Raw genomic sequence first — 22,195 nt, 5'->3', positions numbered from 1 at the left:
GCAGCCCCTCTCGCTCAGTTTTTGCATTTGCGCTTGCACGCAATGTGTTGCTGCGCTCTCAACATTTCTACCCGTGCGCGCTCAACTCTTTCTCTACACCGTTATATTTGTGCCACAAAACCAGCCAATCACAGACTTGGATGCAAAAAAATCTGACTGGCTGTTTTGGTCTCCAATCAGCTCAAAATGACGAAATGCAATATCCCAGAATCCATTTCGTCCAGAACTCAAACGAGGCAGTGGCGGAGGAACACAGAGTGGCGGAGTTTGAAATATTACTCTGGGTCACAAAATAAACTTTTAAGATATTTTCATGCGAGAATGGTGCTGTGTGAACTTCAAATATCTGCTCGATTTATCAAGACATCACATATTTGCATGAATTTTGTTCACTCAAATTTAGCTTTTCTTCGCTCAAAATAAATTTCTCCTCAAAATGCAACACTTGCACCTGCACCTGTGCTCAGAATAGTGGCACAAAAATAGCGCCACAGCAGTGAACAACACTTTATGAACAATTTCAAGAGGTGAGTAAAGCCCCCCTTTTCAACAATAATTAAGCTCTAAACAGGTAGCACAAATGTCAGCCTGGCCAGCACACACATTTAACTTATAGCCGCATTAGCTGTCTCTTAATGATCATTAAGGTAGCAGCTAGCAGCTATGGCTATTATTGGAGCTAGGCGGCAAAATCACTTGTGCCTGTATAACAGTGTTTATTTATTAATTTAAGAGGATTTCGCAATTATTTGTTTCTTGTAAAGTCCCTAATTAAAGCTGTGAGAAGTCTAAAAGTAGACAGAAACAATGGCAGCGTACCTTACCAACAATATTTGATCAGTAATGAAAACATGGTACCAAATCACCAGAAATACAAAGTACCCCAAACAGCCTAAAATTGTTGTTATTGTTTTTTGATCGGATACTGATAACTGGTAATACATTTATAATAAATCTGGATTCAACATAAAGTTAAAAACTAAACATAAAAATAAAGAAGATGATAGATTTTTCTTTCCAGGTTAAGGTACGCTGAGCAAATATGATGGATCGGTGTATTGACAGGATTGTTTATTGCCTCAAATGAGGCCTTCTGGCATTTGGTTGTTGCAGAATCTGCTCTTTTGTGATTTACAAGCAATAGAGCAACAAAGAGGTTTTTAAAGTCATACCAAGAGTATCACAGGGTTCATTCTTCCAAGAGCAGATGTCGAGTCCCGTGAGGAGGATGGCGTGGTCATGGTGCCGGCCCTCTCTACCTCCCAGGGTGGACTGCCAGTGGCAAAAGCTGTTCAGTGTGTGGTCTGCATGGTGGTTGATTACTAAGCCATTCTGTGACATAAAACACATAAAAAGATATGATGACAGTATTAACTTCATTGAGGTAAAGCATTATTATCCATATATTTACTGCCAACTTACAGATTCTCTCTGGGTCTTTATAATCAATAACCAAGATCCCTTAGACATATAGCATGCATGTTGATAACAACATAAAGGCTTACAGATTTTCTTTTGTGTACAAAGGAAAACGTCTGTGAACATTTTTGTATTTTCACCATTCCTCCTGCTTATAAATACTTAATTTTAAAATCTATGAAGTGGCTGGCAAGTCTAAGCCATTGTTCTCAAGCTGCTTTACTTTTCCCAACTGTACCCCAACAGTTTGTCTCTCTCTGTCTGTGTCGCTCATTTACTCCTAGACTCCATGAGAATTTCCCCTGTGGCACAGATCCAGGGAAATACATGCTCTATTTAAACTGTAAAAGCCCCTAGTTGTTACAACAGCCCCAGGAAGATTTTGGAAGGACCAAAAAGATCTGGAACCTCAGGCAAAACAAACAAATAAACATACAAATGATCCTTTTTTGCATTTTTTTTTTTGCCCCTTGGTATGTACAGCTAAAGAACATGGTAACATATTGTTAGTGTATAGGGTTGAGTTGTCTGGGTGAATGATGATTCTGACTAAAAACTGACACGCTCACCTGTTCTTCATCCAGGAGGACGAGACCCACAATCACTATGTTGATATTTCCCCCTATTGTGCCATCTTTGAACAGACTTGAGACCTAAAAGGCAAACAGACAATCATTATGACGTATTACTAGAGCATCTGGCATTTGTCTAATCCATCTCAAGTAATGTTTCAAACTCATGTAATTTGAGACATAAACTACATGTGCATGAGTAATTTTACAAAGTTTAAAGTGGCTTGAACGTGAGCATCAAAGTGACATCTGAAGTACTCGCCTGTTTATACAAATGCAGGATCTGTCATTAAAAACTGTTACTGGTACTCGAAGAGGATCTGATTAGTACAATCTAGGCTGATGTGTTAAAATGTCCTTAACTTATATTTATGCACCACTCCCATAATATGACTATGAGGGTTCGCTGTATGCCTTTCTCTAAGACCTCGCGAATACATCTTTAGGAAAACTCATTCATTTCCCTCTTTTCGTCCTGCTTTGCGCTGACTCACAGGAAGACACATGGCCGTGGTTTGTTGCAGAAAGGTCAGGGAGGTCATCAAAGAGCTCACTTAAACTAAGCTATGCTGAAAGCTGAGTGTTTGGCAGGCTGTCAGATTTCTGAATTGATTAGAGCAATGAATCCCTATATGTTTTTACATATAGGAATAATGTATCACACCTGTTTCCACAGATCTGTAGTGTTTTGTGATGCATAGTGCACTGCATGTTTTTTTAAATAAGTAACTATGATTTTTTTTGTCTTTCCACTGTCACTGTGAAAGCACAATTCTATACAAAGCTAAAGAGCTTATTAGATTTCCTTTCCAACAAATATTAAATGACTTTTGTAAGCCCCATGAGGGCTGGCAGGTGGTGTGAAGCGTTGGGTATTTTCTGTGAAACCCCATATAGTATTTAGGTGACTCCTATGAGGCCGGTGACTGCTCTGACTTTGTTTTTACTACAGGGAACTATGTTTTCAAAATAGATGGATTATCTTTGGATTTGTCAGTCAGTCATTAAGTAGCAAAACAAGTGTGACGGTATTCGCTTACAGATAAGCTGAGAGGAATGGAGGGGGACACTGCAAGCGTTGTGGAGATGATCTCACCCAGATATCAGTTTCCTGTTTTAAGATCTCTGATAAGTTAGTCTAGCAGACAGGATTGTCAAGTAACTAAATCCTTACTTCAAATAAATTGCATGGCTTCCTCTTTCATCAGCTGATGTTATGGTGTATAATAGCAAAAAAAGCACAGCATCCTAAAACTTCATTTGATGATGTGACTGCAAAGTTACACCAGGCTTTGTGGTTCTGCTGTTAAAGCCACTTGTAAAAATACAAGACAACTTTCCCATAAAGTTACAAGACATCATATTTGGTATTCTTAAAAAAACGAGTCAGCCTTAAGGTTGATTTATGTAACTCCTGTCTTGAATGTGTGCTGCGCCCATGCTAGCCTATAGGCAGAGTGCACATCAAACACAGTGGTAAAGACTAAATTTGTCTCACCATGTTAAGCACAGTAAGAACATATGTAGTTATGTTCTCATGGCCATGGTTGTCCATCATCTTTCTGTCCACCACCACAAGTGTCTCCACATTGAGTCCCTGGTTGGCCTTGTTCTTCATCAGCACTGCCCTTTTATTCCTGGGGATAAACTTGTATTCATCTGGAAGGATAAAAATATCCTCTTCTGGAGGTTTCGGCATGTCTGTGAAAACAGATGGAAAAAGATATAGAGTAAGAATTCATTAAGTAATAAACTGGTCTGAAGCAAAATGATGTAGTAACAGCTGAACAACCTGAATGGAGCATTACTCAGTGATCTATGGCTGCACAGTTAACATGATGAACTACTGTATGGAAGCTTCCGAGTGACTGATGAAAGCCCAAACAATAGCGCATATAATAGCGCCTTAATTGCAGCCATAATGTCCATGACAAATGCAAGCCTTCCTTTCCATTGCTGATTACATTTGCAAGTGATTTGAAATACATTTGTAGCCACTGGCCAAATGTTTACCTTTGCTTATGTGTGCTAACCAGCGATTCTGGCAAATAGCTGGCAACAGCTCTGGATGATTAACCGTGCTCTTACTTTTGTGACCTGATGTCATGAATAAACTGCCAACTGTGCTTTTTTTTTTTTTTTTTTACTGTTGTTGACTCTGGCAGTCTCAATGTTATGCTACCATTAAGTGTGAAATCCTAGTATGTGTTCTGCCTTGCAGTAGCTACAGTTACATAAAGTAACAATATTTAAAACAATCAACTATATGAAATATTTACATGTTGAAAGCACACACATTCATCTGAAATGTATGTGCTTCCAGAGCTGTTTCATATTCTATAGACATGTAACATAAATATAGTGTATTTTTGTCCCAAAATGATGTTTTTTTTGTTTATTTGTTTATTTAGTACTAATGAAAGGCTGTATTATGAAAAAGATTTTGTAACTTTTGATGAATTGAAGCTTGCTATGTGAATCTGGGAGTAAAAGCACCTTCGAACATTCAGATTTGAACTATGACATAAAGTAGAACACCTGTTAGTGCAAAAGCACAGCATGCAACCATAGTATCTTGTAACGTTATCTTCTTAAGTCTTATTTTCAGTGTTTTGATAGGTTATCAAAATTTTGACCTGCTCATCGCTGGCTTAGATAATCTATAAAGGCTAGAAAGTTTGCTTATACAGGCGGACACACAACGCAGGTGTTCGGTGATATCATCTTATAAAAATGCAAACATCATTGTGTTTTCATAGGGACATACAGCTGCTCTCGTTTGAAAGACCCCCGTGATGCAAGCAATGTTAACGGATCTTGTGGTAATTTCTTGAGAGCAAACATTTGTCATAGTGCAAAGTAAACAGAAATTATAAGAATTAACCTTTACTTATAAAATCAACCACAAATGTCTAAATAAATACATGAAAATGATGATTGTTCGAGGAATCAGCTAATCATGAATGAGTGTTATTGTGTTTAAAGATTTTCAGTCTAAGACAATCTGCTTTACAACATTTACAATCCCCATGTTGTGTAAGTGACAACACACTGCTGATTGTCTCCTTTACATAAAAAGGAGCTAATGTCTTAACAATGTGTGAAACCCAAGTCAACATAGAATGTGTTGTCTTTAATCTTGTGTTACAATTTAAAATGAGACACAGCTGCTGTCCAATTTTCACAAGTATTTGTGAATGTTTGCTGCACAAATATGATGATATTACCATCATTAAATAGCAATTTGATGCTTCCACCAGCCACCCTCGTGAAGCTGTTACAAACAGAGTAAACCACAAATGTAAACACATGTAATATTATCGAAGGATAAGAAGGTTATTTAGTAAGTGTTAAGTGTTTTCATATGAAAATCTGAAAAGGGCAAAAATGACTTCATGGCTTTTTTTTTTATAATTAAATTAGTAAAAAGTGATCCAATATCAAATCCACCCTAAATCGGAGAATATGTGAGTAAGGCTGACCTCAAAATAAAATAACATTGTTTGGTTCTTAAACACTTAGGATGTCACCAATCCAGAAAAATTTTGTATATTATTTTTTCCCATTTTACTAATCTAAATGTTCTTTGCATTCTTCGTTATTTAATACTGCTTTTAAAGCAATTACCAAGATTGATAATTGCTTTAAAAGCAGAATCTTGAATTACCAATTCAAATTCTTGATATTTCCAGTCCAAATTCTTCTTCTTGCCAAAAAACTAAGACAAAGCAACAAAGGAGAGTTAAAAATAACCCGAACCAAACAAAAAACCCCTTCAGTAGTTTGTTTGGTACAGCTGTTACTCTATCTATTACAATCTAGCAGTGCCTAGCCATCCATGAAGAAGAGGATTTATGAGGCTGACTTTAGTTGGCAATAAGAGCCACCTCGTTGTTAAAAACTTTACCTAGCCGGCCAGATTAAGCACTTAAAATGAAAGTTTAGTGGTGCTGTTACTTTCTGTTTGATCGTGAAAACCCAAATACCAGTGAGATTTGGCTAGTTGACACATAATGATCTATGACCCCTATAGTCAAGAGACATTGTTAGGTTAGCAGTGCTTGCAAATTCTTTTGCAAGTTTCCGGGTTAAGGTGAAATTGATTTTAATAAACACTATGTAAACCAAATTATTAGAGGTTTAAAAGTATTATAACAAGCAAATAGGAAGGTGCAGGAATCAATAATGTATGTAAATCTTAAGAGGAATACTACAATGTTACATTAGCATTAGAAGGAGAAATTGCCCTTACATACATTTCTTCCTTCTCCCACAGAAGTGTTGCTTCTGCTTCTCCCCATGTCTGTAGTCGCTGTCATGGCGATGGTCATTGTGCTGTTGGCCACTTCCATGATGTTTTATCAGGTCAGCTTGAGTGTTGCTGTTATTGTTGTCATGCTGTTTTTGCAGTCCCTTGTATTGATGTTCAAACACTGTGTTGTCAGCGGATCTCTTTTGAAGCACATGTTGCCGCTGTGTTTGGGAGTCCCTTTCTCTCTTATAGAGGATGTGTGGCTGATGACCGAAGGGCGCTGTGAAGTTCTCCATCTGCGCCAAGCCGTGTGACACGGGTCTCAAGAAATATTCTGCATCCTGTGTTTGGATCAAACCTGACTAGAGGCAAAATAGAGAGTTTGATTAGCTTTACAGCACAACCTGTTACCTAGGCTGCACTAATCTACTGTTGCACCCATGTTGTCTACACTCAAGCCATGTGGAAAACCCTCAAAAAAATCTTTCTCAGGCCAAACAATCTTGAAAAAAGAGGGTCTCTTCCCAACTTTTTTGTGAAAAAATATTTAAACGTGACCCAATAATGAAATATTGTTTGCTAAAACCTCAAAAGTTCACAAATTCTTTTCCACTGAAAAAGGCCCAAAGGGCTGCAGTCATATATTTTAATGATAACGTTACGATAATTACTCTCGCCAGCTTTTCATTTAGCTACCCAGTCTGCCTCTTTTAGCAATTAGTCAAGGTTTGACCCTTAGTCGCTCTGAACCCGCCTCCCTTAAACCTCTTTAGGTCACTGGCCACGTTTCATCATGTTTAACATCTGTTTTACTGTTCAGGGTCAACCGTTATCTCACCTAAATTTAAACCAAACTTGGTCAGACAGAATGATTTTAAACCCAATGGGCTGGTGGCATGTATAGCATGTATGTAAGAGAAGCTCTTAAGAGCCCATTTCCAGCTCTGTTTATCCTGTGATATCTTTAATACAACATAGAATACGAGAATGGGCGACATGAACATCTTCAGCAGCAACAATTTCCTTTTACTATATATGAAGATCAATGTGTGCTTTTTTGGTGCCACAGCATAACTTAGACATTCAGTTACAGGTTGCTTTTGTAAAAGGCCAATTAATATGGCCACTTGAAAAAGAAAGTTTTGAAAGAAAGTGTGGGTACAAAGTAAGTACAGTACCAGCTGTTAGGGGCTACTAATTAAATTAATTAATCTGAATTGCTGGCACTTTCCTGACCTGGAGGTCAGGTCAAAATGGGTGATGCAACAGGGTAAAGATCCCAAGCATAGCAGGAAATCTGCAACAGAGTGGTTAAAAAAGAAAACAATCAAGGTGTTGCAGTTGTACAGTTAAAGTCCAGACCCCAACAAGGTTTTAAATCCTTTGGCAGGACCTTAAGAAAGCTGCGGATAAATGAATGCCCATAAAGTTGTAAAGAAGAGGGCCAAATTTCCTCCACAAAAGTCTTAAAGAATTACTTCAGGTTAACGCTGCCAAAGGTCATTATGCACGCTACTTAATAATGGGGTGTACTTAGTTCTTCAAGAATTGCATAGAATCTTGTGAAATGCTTATTTTTCACATGACTGTCAATATATCTGCACATATTTAAGGACACAGCAATTTTCATTTATAAATGTTCTAACTGGGTCAGTCTGAATTGTAGCAGTGGCATGTTGTTATTAATCTCAGTGGATAAACTGAGTCAAAAGCCTTTTTGAATCTCTACATTTTACAGTGACAATTATTCACAATATTTTTTTAAGCTGACGTTATTCTCGCTTTATTTTTCCCTCTATCCCTGTCTGTGTCAAAGAGACATTTCAGCTTTCATATTCAGCTTTTCAATAAACTTCTATCAACACAACAGATTCAGACAGTTGGAGATGGTTTCCCTTGCTCTCTTCTTCTCTTTTTCACTCTCAGTCTCTCTAAACATGCACCACATTTGTGATGACAGTCAGTTGGCATGTAGTGTTTGTACTTTAACTGCACTTGGCAGTTACAACCATTTCCCTAAAATATGTTTAAATGACTACAGTCGCCACTGCTTTTTTTCTTTCATTTTGTTTCACTGTGAGTGGAGTATGAGGCCCTTCATCCCTGCAGTCAGATGCTGGCTAACAGAGACACAGTGACACAGTTGCAGTGGTGAGGTAGTGAGTGTGTATTAATGTGTCTTTGTGTGTGTATGTGCATAAGTCAGTCCTTACACAGTACAAAGTGGAAGTTTGTGTGTGAGACAAAACAGTGGGAGAGACAGCTGGAAAATCAGGGCTCATAAATGTGAAACTCAAAAGTCTGCATGTGTGGATGTCTGCAGATGTTTCCATATCTCTAAGTAGGGGAATCTCTGGTAGCAATAAGTTAGACTCGCAGGAGCAAATTTCAAACAGTGATGTCTTTCATGCTGACAAGGTCTTCAGAACCAATTTTTTCATCATCACTCATCAACCTGGGCCGTTTACCCTTCATACAGGTCAGAGAACTAGCGAAGCAGAGTCTATGGAAAGTACCGCGTTGAGCTTTGCATGTGAAAACTATGAGGTCGATACAGATGTGTCAGCTATGACCACAATGACCATGCAGTTTACAGCTTTAATCACATACTGTAGTAAAAAAAGTTATTGTCAGTACTGTGCATTTATGAAGTAATTAGCATGATTGGTTCTACAGCTGTCAGAATGGCGTATTCCTTGCAATATTATCAAATTATGAATATTAACACAGGTAAATGAAAGAATTATATATCCAACTGACCACATGATTCCTAGAGTGTGACATTAATGGTAAAATGGGGTGGAGGGGCAGGCTGCTGGGGTACTTTTCAAATCCTACTGTCAAGTTGTATGCTCAAGCCAGAGGAGAGCAGTTGTTATTTACAGATGTCCCATATTCAGATAATGATCATTTCCCACTATACAGTAACTGGTGTTTCACAGATGAAAGCTACCTACAAACAGCAGCACTATATGGACACAAATGTAGGCCTAGACTGCTTAGTCTTTGAATTCAGCTGTTTTCAGTCCCATTGCCACGAGTGTAAAAGTCAAGCACTTAACCATGCAATCTTCTTTTACAAAAAAAATTGTGGCTCGTTTTAAAGAGCTCACTGAATTCGAGCATGGTACTATAATAGGAAGCCACCATTGCAAGAAGTCAGTCTGTAAAACGTCTTCCTTTCTAGATATTCCACAATTAGCTGTAAGTGGTATTTTTGCAAAGTGGAAGTTTTTAGGAACCAAAGCAACAGCCGCAAAGAGCCAGACCACGTAAAGTTGTCGAATGCTGAAGCGGAAAATGCGCAACGGTCGCCAACGCTCTGGTGACTCAATAACTGCAAAGTTGCAAACCTTCTCTGGCATTAACATCAGCAAAACATTCCATGCCAGAAAGATGAGGGTGCGTGATCAGTTATTGAGGGAAAGAAAGAAGTGAGAAAGAGGCTTACTAAAACGTTACCACCTTCCACCATTGCTGGCCCGCCAACGGTCAAGAAATACCCCAGCCAGGATTGTTGCTTATATCACATGTGACAACCGGTGCGTGATTCCACATGGCACCCGCCCCGGCGCTGTGTAATCACAGACAATTGTCAACAATTGGTTCCAAGTCACGATGAGGCCTCTGACCTGAACTGTGCTGCCGCCAACCATCAGAACTTCACATGCTAAGTATTTATTTTTTCTGTGTGGGTGGTTCAGGGATTGAACACTGGGGCATTAGTGTGGTGATATGGTAAAGCAGCTCTACAGGGGAAAGACTGCCAAGAACATTAAAAAAAAATCCCTTTTCATCATTTTTTTTGTTGTTGTATGTGGTTATTTTTAGTCAATCCATTGCAATGAACAAGACAGTCAAGAAAGGAAACCTATTGAGTGAGAGAACATCAACCATAGGATTTAAACCTGCAGCATGTGTACTGACTGTTTAGCTTGCGGTTGTTATAGAAACAGACATCTTTTGATAGCTAATAGCAGTAGTTTAGACAGCGCAGGGAAATCTGGCTGACATTCAGTCTCAAAAAGAACTGTATCTACAGAGAAGATATTTTCAGAGCTGCACTATTTAAATTTGACTTATTTGCAGCTGTATGTTGCCAACTTTATAAGTCATGTGGTTAGAAAAAACCTTTAATTTCCACTTTTGTTTACATTTGCATATGATACTTCGCTGTAACAGCATTTACAGTACAATACATGAAGCAAACAGTTCAAGAGCAAGTGGTTCGCCATTTCAACCGAAGCCAAAGGCTTTCCACTGGAGACATGTCAGCAAGCATGAACAACAAGATAGCTATGGCCACATTTCAAAGTGACAGTGTTCACTCTTTTATTCTTTTACTAAAGTATCTTACAGTTTGTGTATACTGGCTGCTTTGTCTTTTCAGCATTGCTGTAACACAGCAGTTCCCAGATATCTGTCTACACATATACGAAGTGATTTTTGGAGCTGACCATGGTAGCTTACTGCCATGTCATGGCATTTCAATATTTTGTCTATGCAACTTCACTTTTTTCCCTGGGTCAAATCATCAGTGTCGCTTTAATATTTTAAATGAGCGCATGAAAAGCTCTTTCAAAAGCATCGCAAAGCCAAGTTAGGGATGAGCAGCTAATATGCTTGTGTCTGGAGCTCCATCATAAAAAGGACCATGAGTCACTCCTCCACATATTATCCTGTTTCCTCTCATCTGCATTTTGTCACATAGACTGAAAGGACTGTTTCTCTGGAAGGATAGATCAATGCATCTAATTGTTTTACAAATGCTGTCAATGTATTTTGTCCTGTGCTTCAGATATCCAATCCAGATGTTGATACCACAGTATTTAACTGTTGGCTGTGAGCTCTTCTAAAATATGCTGATTTCATTTTAAGTGTTCTATTACTGAATACATCAAGTTTCAGTGACAGAAAACTAGACACGCAGAGGTGTTGTACTGTGTGTGCAATGAATTTAAACAAAGCTAAAGGATGTCGTTACAGACAAAAACAGATTATCTTTTTTATGCAGTTTTTGAGTTGAGCACAAACAACATACATGCACTTTCTTTAATTTAATACGTACGTGAGCGTGTGTGTGCAGGCTGCTATGTTAAGAGATTAGGTCACACTGGTCCCTTTCCTAAATAGCCAAAGTCATCGGATTACACAGTACGCAGTATGAAGTGCAAATAGCAGTCATAAAATGCTGAAATACTACTTGGGAGGGCGCAGACAGCTGGACTCTGTGTCAGACTCATCCAGACAAGCAGCAACAAGAACGGGGGGGGGGGGGGGGGGGGGGGGGGGGAGAGTAGGCGGGCAAGAAACAGAAGGAAAGCGGAAATGAGGCGGGGAAGCGCTCAGTGCATTACAAGATGCACCTGACTGTAGGCTGTATATGTTTCTGTCGTTATTTATCTCTACCCCTCCTCGCTGTCCTCGACAAAAATACGTGGCAACTTTGGCATCTCAAACACAAGGCTTCACATTTCCAAACAATCCGTCTTTTGACAGAACAAAGTGCTTCAAGAGATGATGCTGCAATGCTTTATTTGTCATCCACACTGATTCCACGATGGCTACACTTCCAGCAGCCGAAGACAAGGATTCAGATTGTGAGCTTTGCGTTGACAGAGTTAACTGAACAACTGTGAATTGCTCTCTCGGGTCATATTTTAGTTTAATGCGCATTTCTTTACGAATTAGAGATTACCACTGTATCCAAAATATCCAGCACGGATTACACAAACTGGAGGTCCTCATTACTTAATCTCCGTGGTATGGTGGAGGAAACCATGAATGATGAAGCCTTGATAAAACTGTTCTCACATCATTGGGTGCACAGTATCTACTGAGAAATGGTGATAGCAACCTGCCAAGACCACACTATGTGCTTTTCAAAGCTTCACTAACATCAGTAGACCCATCCCTCATATTCGCTTGGAAATCCCAGAGGTGGAAGAAATGTGCAGCATTCTATTATTACCATGATTGCGTGCCCCGAGGCAAGAAACACACCCATCCTTTTACAAGTGGAAAACACATACCTTCCAAGTGATTTGTAGTGGCAGGACATTAAGAATTTCCCTTTGATACAAAAGGAAGGTGTGCTTTACAAGTCTGAGTAAAATTAGCCAAACTGATACAGATGTAGGTGAAGCACAGGGTTAAAGTACAGATGTGAAAAAAGGACATACTGTATAGAGAGTAAGCAGTTGCTTATTAGTAGTTACTAGTTGAAAAAAGGTTATTATGCATACCTTTGTGTAATGTTCATGGATGCAAATTAGCAGGAGATTAAATAGCATACAAAAAGGCACAATAAGACCAAATTGTTACTTTGGTAGTACAGTGCTGCTGCTATGCTGCATACAGAAAAATATTTGAGAAAATGAATCATAATAACTCAATAATTTAAGCTAGCAGGTTCCAGCATGGGGTTTGCAGACAGCCAAGTCTCAAAGTTAACATATTTACAGATAAAAATCATGCTTGCAGCTCTGTGAGGCTTACAACATTCTTTTACGTTTTGCCACCATGCTGGTGAGTTCACAATGTCAACTAGCTGCTGTTAGGTAGGCTGGATGACAATAACGATGTTCAACATATTAGTTCGGCATGCTAAACATCTTGTGTCTGAGTAGGTTTTTCAACAAAGCTTGAAAAAGAAGGCAACTGGAGTTCTTTAGGTGTATGAAGATGTTTCACCTCTTATCCAGGATGCTTTTACAGGTCTAAAATGGCTATTTACCCCTAGTAAGGGGTTGTCCCCTTTGGAAGTGGTCTTGAGGTCACTGACCTACTATTGATCATGTGAGTTATCTCAAGGTGTGAAATAAGGCATGGGTCATTACCATCACCTGTGGGTTAAGGATGAAATCCCTGTGAAACCTTGGATGAGAGGTAAAATGTCATCACAAACCTAAAGAACTCCAGTTGTTTTCTGTTTCAAGATCTCAGGAATAACATCTTTTTCCCCCTTTGTTTGGACCAAAAATTGCACAAGATGCCATATGTAGGCATAGGGATGAAAAGAAAGTTACCAGATTGGAACAATTTCTGCATATCACTCCTCAATAGCCTCATATCCATAAAAGCAGGACTAAAGCATATCATGCTGCAGCATAAAGTCGACACAGAGAAGGAACTGTTTTATGATGGGCTGTTCCATGTGTGTGTGCTGGTGTAAGAAACCCTTTGGCAGGTGATCAGTGGGATTGGCCTGAAACTTTTATTCCATCAATTCATTGCTTGTAAGTCAGAGATTTTTACGGCTGATCACCCTCCTGTCATCAACTGCATGGGCTGCCAGAAGATGAGAGTTGAAAAGGCAAATTATAAATAGGCTTTAACAATGTTACACTGCCTGCAAGAAGAATTTTAGCACTTCAAACTTCCAGGGAGGGAGCAACGACCCTTATATTCTTCGTCAATGTCACTCCTTTTCACTCTGATCTTTCATTATCCTTCTGTTGGCGTCGATTAGCCAGCGTGAGAAACCCTAACCCTGCAGCTTACTCTAAACACAGATGGATGGTGTTAATTTTTTTTTTTTTTTTAAGAATGACAGCGCAAACAAATGTGATGAAAGAGTCTAATCTAAGTTGTATCACTGCGCATTTGGAGTCCAGGTGCAGTGCTGCTCCGGTCAATATTTACCTGTTCCTTGCTAAAGCAAACTGGCCAAAGTGCAAGGTCTCCCATATGCTTTCAAGTACAGTGAACTCTGTTATGACGTTTTGACCAGTTGTATGCAACATCTGTAGCACGCACACACACTTAGATTAACTGGCTGGACTTGAACACTTGTCCAAGAACTTTGAACCTTAACCAAAGCTTATATTAACGTTAAATCAATCTAAACATCTTCATTTTAAAATCCGTTGAGGTATCATGTACGTTGACACCACAACGTAACAATGTAAATGGCTTAAGTCCCTAAAAGACTGGCACTATGCACAGCCAGTTTAACCCTATAGGTATGTAGGTCTTTAGTGCAAAAACTCATCTTATGTATCAACACTGACTGTGTGACAGTGGTGAAGTTAAATATTAAAACGTATGCAGAAAAATTCTTATATGCAGTTTAGCGCTTAATAAAATGCATTCTTCCCTTTTTTTGAAAATCAGTAACCAGCTTGATCTTTTCCCTAGAATCTAAATACTTTTGCCTGCTGATATTGCTTTGCACTTCCCAACTTCACATCAGAAAAAGCCAAATTCCCAATGATGCCCTGACCCAGTCTGTCTTAGCCCGCCTCAGCCGTGAGAACAACATTTACAGTCTCTGCAACCCTGGACCTTTTGGCTGGATCTTTTATTGGGATCTGCTCTGAAATGTAGACACACACACACACACACACACACACACACACACACACACACACACACACACACACACACACACACACACACACACACACACACAGAAGAAGAGAAGCATCCCTGGAGATGTGCCATTCTCTGCCTGTAGTTTTAGAGGGCAATTCTCAGACACAGCAGTGGTCCCTTACAATGAAATATAAACAGCAAACCAACATGGAATTTATTTTAGCCTAATTAAAAACACTAAAAGCCATGCTTAAGTGAAATGTGGTCAAACTGGTTTTTAGGGGAATTTGCTTTTGGTAAAACTGTGAAAAGAAACAAGTTCAAACAATATTTCTTTTTCAGATGAAAGCTTATATCCCACTGGCCTGAATGCATTCACTAACGGATGTCAACTGACAAATGAAGCATTCCACTGATGTTGAAGAACAAAATGAGGAACACTTGAGAACTTCTCTTCTTTTTACCAAGCTTCAGCTGTACAACAGAAAAAGAGTAGAATGTATAATGAAATTAAGTGGCATAATAGCAAATAAAAAGAAACAATAAGACCGAACAAATCAATAAAATTCTCAACAGAAAGTCTGGTTGAACAAAAAAGGTTTGAGTCAACTAAACATAGCTGTAGTGGTAGACCGTTCCAATGCCTTGTGCCACAAGTGCCACAGGCTGAAAGGCTCTGTCTCCACTAGTCTACAGTCAAATGTGTGAAACAACTAACACATGCTGAGCCTGTGAACGAAGACTGCAAGCAGCAGTGTATTTTGTAAGAAATAATCTTGAGCCTGGTGATTTAGTGCTCTGTGTGTGTACATACGGTCATTTTAAACTCTACTGGCAGCCAGCGTAAAGAACATGCTGACTTCAAAACGAATAAGTGTGTAGGTAAGTTTTTGTATTAATTAAGTCCTTTGTTCTCTAGTCCAGACTGCTAAGAGGGTTAATATAACACTTGGGGTCTTAGCGTGGCACTACCTCACTTGAGCTTATTACAGTAATTTCTTCTTTATGTTCATGCAGCACAGGAGGACCACCAAGGCGAGAACTGGAATTTAGCCAGTAAATCTAAACAGAATGTAAACTAGTCCAGAGGATTTAATTCAGATTGATTCAGTCAGCATTTTTAGCCCAAACTGCATAATAATGACTTTTATGCCTAAAAAAGATGGACTTATTATACATTAACGAGTAGAAAGAAAAATAAAATTGCTTCCAAACACTGCTAGAGCAGATACCGAGCTTCACTCTGACCAAACACACAAATACAGCTGATCATTTAAACACCAATAAATCTGCTCAGGTTCGCATGTGGATATCCGCTTACTGTCTGTGTAGCTTTTAGAGTGCTCAGAGTTTAATTTCACCTGGATTGGATTTGCACCCATTTCAATCCTCTTTAAGCAGTGACAGCTGCAAATGTTGCGGCCTTCAAGATGATGCAAAGGTGCTTCTCGTTGTTGGAGGAATATTCAAAATATTTTTATATCCGTGTAGTAAACGCCATGTGCTAAACGTAAAGATAAAATACCATCAAAACATTGTCATGGCATATTTGGCCCATGTGTATTTTTAGAATTTTCCTGGCTTGTAGCAAACATGATGTGAACATGAAGCTTAGCTTTTCCATCCATTAGTTATTCATTAGCCGACTTACAACTAATAATGCATGACACGCTGGAACGAGAACCTCCTGTGTATGTTTTGCCAACTTATTCGGTGGGTTTTTAAGTCAATTTAAGTCAATTTTCTCTGCACATCAGAAAGACAATGGACTGACTCAAGAACTGTGTGAAAGACAGCCATAGAAGCATACTGTCGAGAGTCATAATGTTTCATCAAAAAGTATGGCGTCTCACAATGAAAGAATTGCAATTGAATTGAATTTACTGTCTGTCTTTTGTCTCGGGGTGTTAAGTTACTATATTCCAAACTTTGTGTTGAAATCCAAAAAAGGTCAATAACCTCTCTCTTTCTGCCTCCCCGGTTTTGCCATGACAAGAACTCTGACACTCAGTGTTTATAGTATCAGCGGTCCCAGGATGAGCCAAATTTCTTTGGCTCCCAAGCTCGTTTTTTTTTCTCGGTCATTGAGTGCAATTAGAGAACTCACTGCTAAACCTACATGCTGCCAAAACTTAAGCAATATAAAAATGTCCCTGAGATGCACTTTTATGATGAATTTACCGTGAAGTCTTTTTGACTGATACAGATGCACACACACCCTTTATCTGAACTATTTACTGACTTTCCTTTCTTATCTTCAGAACCCATCCTGCAGCCCATCTTTGTTTTGACTCACCATCCCCATGCATGTGGATAGTGCCACAGAGGAGTTGACCCTTGACCTCAGTGACCCTTGGTAAAAGCAGAGGTCATCCTGATGGTAGGCCCTCAGGCTCTTGGTGCCATTCTTTCCCAGGACCTGGATGGTGAAGCCAGGTGCAATCAGGCTTTCCGAGGCGTCCCTCAGCTCCATGTGGAAGTCCTGCCCCAAGCCTCTGAGTCGGAAGTGGACTGTTTCGCTGATGCTTTCAGCGACAGATGAGTCTGCGTCTGAAGCGAGGGATCTGCGCCGCCTTTTGCGCTGGTGGTGGGCAATTTCATGAGAGACGTAAGCGCCTTGGTGGTCGACCTCATATGGCGATACAATCTCATATTCTGGAGATAAAGGATGTTGAAGGAAGAAGAGGCAAGGAAAGGGACAGGAAATGTGAAAAGACAAATGAAACACTGAGTGAAAATTGCAATCACAACACCCACAAAAAAGGCAGCCACAAAAAGCAACTATATCTAGTCTTTTAATGTGGACATATTAAATATAAAGACATTTCTTAACTTGGAACTATGCAACTGAAAGCCTGCTGAGAGGTTTTAACTGTGATGAGAGAAGACTATATTTTTACAGATACAAAAAATAAATGTTTAGCCTCATGGTAAATCTATACTAATTTGTTGTGTCAACATAATTAATTGTGAATTGCTGCACATTGTGTCAGCTGCTGCCTTGGTTACAACACGGTCTAAAACTACAGCTTTTTGCTTTTCTTTGTTAGCTCTCCTCTGCCTGCCTCATTTACTTTTGCTGACGGGGTCAAAAGAGGATTACGAGAAAAGGAAGCTTTCTAGACAATTCCAGGCCTTTTAGTAGAGAGTGAATCATGTTTGACCAAGTACTTTATTTCTTTTATATAGCTCAAACTGGATAACAGCAAGTCATAAAGGGAGATGGTTGAATGTCATTGTCAGCCCTTGTGTTGTAGTCCAGTTAAAAGTCTAATCATGCTGTGATCATAAGAATTAACGGGCTTTCCTCAAAAGGTCAAATCAAAAGTAGCTGATTTTATACTGACTCCCTGCCTTGGTCCAAGTTTCATTTTGAGGAAAAATCATGTGACAGAGAATATTGCTTAAGGTCATCTGAGGAGTAAGAATGGCAGAACAGACTAAGGGACATCTTTTATAAGAAATGAACATATTCACTCTTGCATATACTTGAAATATATATAGAAAAGGTGCATGATGGCCAGCCATCTATCCATCCATCCATCCATCCATACAGGGTACATCCTGGACAGGTCACCACTCTGTCACAGGGCTGACACACAGAGACAGACAACCATTCACATGGATATTCACAGATATAACCAGTTAAGAAAGGACAATTAAGATTACTTTTGGATTGTGGCAGGAAGTTGAACTTACGGGAACCTACGCAGACACGAGGAGAACATGCAAACTCCACACACACTGGATTCAAACAGAGGACTTGCTTTCTGTGAAGTGACTGCACTAACCAATGCACTGCTCTGTGTTAAATGTGCATGATTGCTCTCATTTTAAATTATTTATTTATTTATTCATTTTTACCATAACTTTTGTTACTGTCCTGGGAACTTAGTTAAAAGGGACACTCGATGCTGTCGTGTTTTAAGTCACACAGCTTAAAACATTTTACAGTTGATGCTTTAAGAGTAATCTGGCAGCAAACAGACATAAGAGCATCATGGCTGATTTTGGCACAGTACTGGAATGGCCACTGTAAATGTGTTTAGCCATGCAAAAGTGATACGGTGTCACTTTTTTCAGGTTAAAGTGCACAGAAATAACAACAACATTGGACAGTCAATAAGGGCATGTCCCAGTTACCGTACAGGCTGACCTGCTTTAGCAAGACCTAACAATGAGTATATATAGCACTGAGACAGACAGGTTCTGGCAGTGGGAAAAACATGCAGGGTGGCAGACTGTGTGTCATCCCTGCCTGTGCCAATGCCTGCTTTTTGGTGCATCTTGGTCATTCAGTGTATCTACACACAGCACCCTGTCCTCAGCAGCGGGTGAATTATTTAAAGCACGTTGATTTGCTACGACTGCATAAGTTTTAGCATGGGCAGCCAAGGCAGGAAGCAAAGCCTTGACATGTCACCAGTCTTATCTATCTCAGAGTTACAGGACTGCAAAGAGCAAACACATGCCCCAAGTCTCAAGCATTTTCTATGCGGAAAGCAAAGCTCTTAAGCAAACCCAGAAAATGGTCCTCTCTGTCTTTGCCTCTGTCCACATCCCCCGAATGCATAGACACACAGTTGCTTCCAGTTAACTGCTTGTCCCACCCTCACACAAAAAACAGCTGCGGCGACCCATGTCTGACAGTATACAAACAAAGAGTCCGCGAGAACAGAGTACACATACACACACACATGCACAGACACACACACATGCACACAGAAAGAGAGAGACAGACAAGGCTGAGACAAGATCCTGCAGTTGTTGGTTTGTTGGTTTAGTGGCTCCTGAGTGCCATTAGCACTGATGAAGTCTTCAGCCAGTGGGCACCTTGGCTTAAAGATGATAAAGGAATGAAAATATGAATTCTGCATATGAACTCGTTCTAACATATGAATGTTGACACATTAACAAGGAGAAGTAATTGTTGAAGCGCTGCCTATGACACTAACTCAAAACACAAGCGAGGGCTTTCCCATTCCTTTCTGTTTCAGATCATCCGCACATGTGCTCACAGAGAGTTCATTTATGCAGACATATTTATGCACTTTCATGGTAACAACAACAACAACAACAAAAGATCTGGTAGAGAACTGCAAAGAAGTTGCTGAGTCATCACACCACATGGGGTTAGATCCACAAAAACAAGAACAGATGAAAGCCTCGCTCTTAACTGCTGGCACTAATAATTGACAAAGCAGGCATCACTGCATCCTCAAGGAAGAGTTTGGTCACTGTCCCAGCTAGATTGCTCTGGGAGCCATTTTTATTGTGTGTGTGTGTGTTTTTTTGTCACCCCCCCCCCCCCCCCCCTTCTTGTTCTTGACACGTGTGTTGACTTGACACGTTAATAAATAATTCCTTTCATGTAACGTGAAATAAGTGAAACGACTTTTACAGAATGAAAGAATTCCTTATTTTGCTGTAGACCACAGTTTGAGATCCTCTGCAGCATGCACCAACTAGTGACTCCGAGTCAGGGTACAGGTTGCCCCCCAGCGGTGAATGGCGGTAACGCACAACGCAGGTGAGCGCCGTTTGATGCTGCTGACCGCTTTATGGGTGAGCGAGCGAGAAGTATTTATTGTCTTAATTCAGCTGAAAAGCATAAAACAGACCAGCAACCCACAAAAACATCATTACAGTGGCAAAAACACATCAACACTTCCCCCCTCTGTTTTTCTTGTTTAAAGCCTACCTGTGTTTTGAGGTAAATTGAGAGACCGTAGCAGAATAGATGCGCCTTGATCACATTCGGCACTGTCAGCACCAGCATTCATAAGAACGCTCTGCGCGAGAAGAAGAAGTGCAAATGAACTTGTTTGAGTAATTATGCTGAAAGCACTTGCTTATTTGAGTTCCTGAAAACTTTATGAGCAGCATGCACGCAGACTTACGTTGCCCAGGGTGAGAAACCACAGCAGGTGGAAAAACGACGGTCTCCAGTTTCTGCACGCTGCGCAAGACAAACGCAAGAAATTCATGTCCGTGGATCACTTTTAACACACCTCCCAGCAGTATCGATATCTTAAATAAAACAATTCAACAGCAGCAGCAGAGGCAGCACTTCTGCTTTAGATGAATGAAGCATCAAAGAGATTCGCATGCAGGCTTCAGTTTAACCACTTTGGTCTCCATTTATTTCCATGCGGAGTTCCAATCGCGGTAAACTGCTTGAACTCCAGTCCTCTCTCCCGGCAAGTCATTTTCTTTCTTTCCACTCAGACAGCCCTACAACCTCCCCCCCCCTCTCTCTCCCTCCCTCCCTCATAGCTACGCTCACTCGGCCGCTCTCTCCCCCTCTCTCTCTACCCAGTGACCACCACGGATCCTTTTGACTCCCAACGAAATTATGTGATTGTCTTAAATAGGCCGCATCTCATCTTGGCAATGGCAGACTCCTGTAAAAATCGCACAGAGTCCGAATATGTTTCTCTTGGGAGCCCGACGAGGGAGCTCTGCGCACAATACTCTGTGTGAGTGTTTTCTGGTGTAGGGGGGCTTACCCTAAGCAGGCTACAGCCTGTAGCCAATCACATTTGGCACCTGCTTTGAGAGATGTTCTACTTCTCAGCTTACATGGTCGCTATGATATTTAACAAACACACAAAAAAATGGTTTTCTTTATGTCCCCCATAAGGTCAGGTTCGAATATATGAATCCAGTCATGTGGATCTAGTGGTCCAAACGCGATTCAGAGATTACACCCCGGAGCAGGTAATCAGTAATTTGTGATGGTTTACAGTCTGAAATTTAACCACTGACCCCGTTTAATCCGCTTGCCGTTCTCCCATCTCTCCAATATTCCACAGCTGCACTGATAGGCAGCGTGCCAACATTTCTGAACTCCCTGCAGTCATTCATAGAAGTGCTCAGGAGTGTGGGAGCCAACGCATCGGGAGCACTTGTTTCATATTCTGAAGTATTTTATCATCCTAAAAGAAAAAACAGATGAGATCTCTGCTGTACGGCAGGGGAAATAAATGTGTGGTGTTTACAGAGTGATCTTTGTGGCACCGAGTCAAAAAACATCTGAATCAGAGTGAAAGTCATTAAAGGTGATCTTCAAGCCAGAGGGTTTATAGAGTCCACAGAGGATGAAATGTATTTTTGCATATGGTTTCTAATTTCTACAAAGCAGAAAGATCAGACGGTGGCATATTTTGATGACTTTATATTTAGAAGCATTTAACTACATATAGCATGGGTTTTCGTAACAGAAACACTGGCATCTAAAAGCTCATATAGATTTGATGTTCAGGTGCAGAGCACACTAGATAGAAAGTTTACTTTGGTAAATTGGTAGGAAGAGAAGAACAGAAGCTAACCCAATAGTGAACTCAGCTCTCTATGACACCAGGTCTTGTGGATTTGTTTCCCTCTGGAATGCAAAGTGTTTGATGAATCTTCCAGATGGCCTGTGTCATGTTGCATTAGTGATAGCTGTCATGTATGACAGATTAATTTGTTCTGAACGTCAGAACGTTAATCAGTGAGTTAGAAATCAGTGACCAACAACTAACTTTCTCCTGAACCATAGTCCCCTACAGATAGGAAGCAGGATAAGCAAATGCAAGAACATTTTCATTCTGAGAGTAATATGTTATAAGCCTATAAAACCGATACATATACA

General features: G+C 40.0%; 1 protein-coding gene across 1 annotated transcript in view; it reads right to left on the bottom strand.

Annotated features, from left to right (window-relative positions):
* The window catches only part of adamts16 (ADAM metallopeptidase with thrombospondin type 1 motif, 16), a 51,783-nt gene extending 31,037 nt beyond the window's left edge, over window positions 1–20,746 (bottom strand). The window contains exons 1-7 of the mRNA XM_026185423.1: window positions 20,460–20,746; window positions 20,261–20,351; window positions 16,856–17,214; window positions 6,248–6,605; window positions 3,490–3,692; window positions 1,989–2,072; window positions 1,173–1,332 (exon numbers count right to left, since the gene is read on the bottom strand). Of these exons, the coding sequence (XP_026041208.1) occupies window positions 1,173–1,332; window positions 1,989–2,072; window positions 3,490–3,692; window positions 6,248–6,605; window positions 16,856–17,214; window positions 20,261–20,351; window positions 20,460–20,546 (1,342 nt within the window). The 5' untranslated portion in view covers window positions 20,547–20,746. The remainder of the gene's footprint in view (window positions 1–1,172; window positions 1,333–1,988; window positions 2,073–3,489; window positions 3,693–6,247; window positions 6,606–16,855; window positions 17,215–20,260; window positions 20,352–20,459) is intronic.
* Between the last annotated feature and the right edge of the window lie 1,449 nt (window positions 20,747–22,195).

This window comes from Astatotilapia calliptera, chromosome 11, assembly GCF_900246225.1.
Source record: "Astatotilapia calliptera chromosome 11, fAstCal1.2, whole genome shotgun sequence".
In the NCBI taxonomy this organism is placed as follows: Eukaryota; Metazoa; Chordata; class Actinopteri; order Cichliformes; family Cichlidae; genus Astatotilapia; species Astatotilapia calliptera.
The sequence above is the reverse complement of the archived record's forward strand: the minus strand, read 5'-3'. Positions and strand labels throughout refer to the sequence as shown.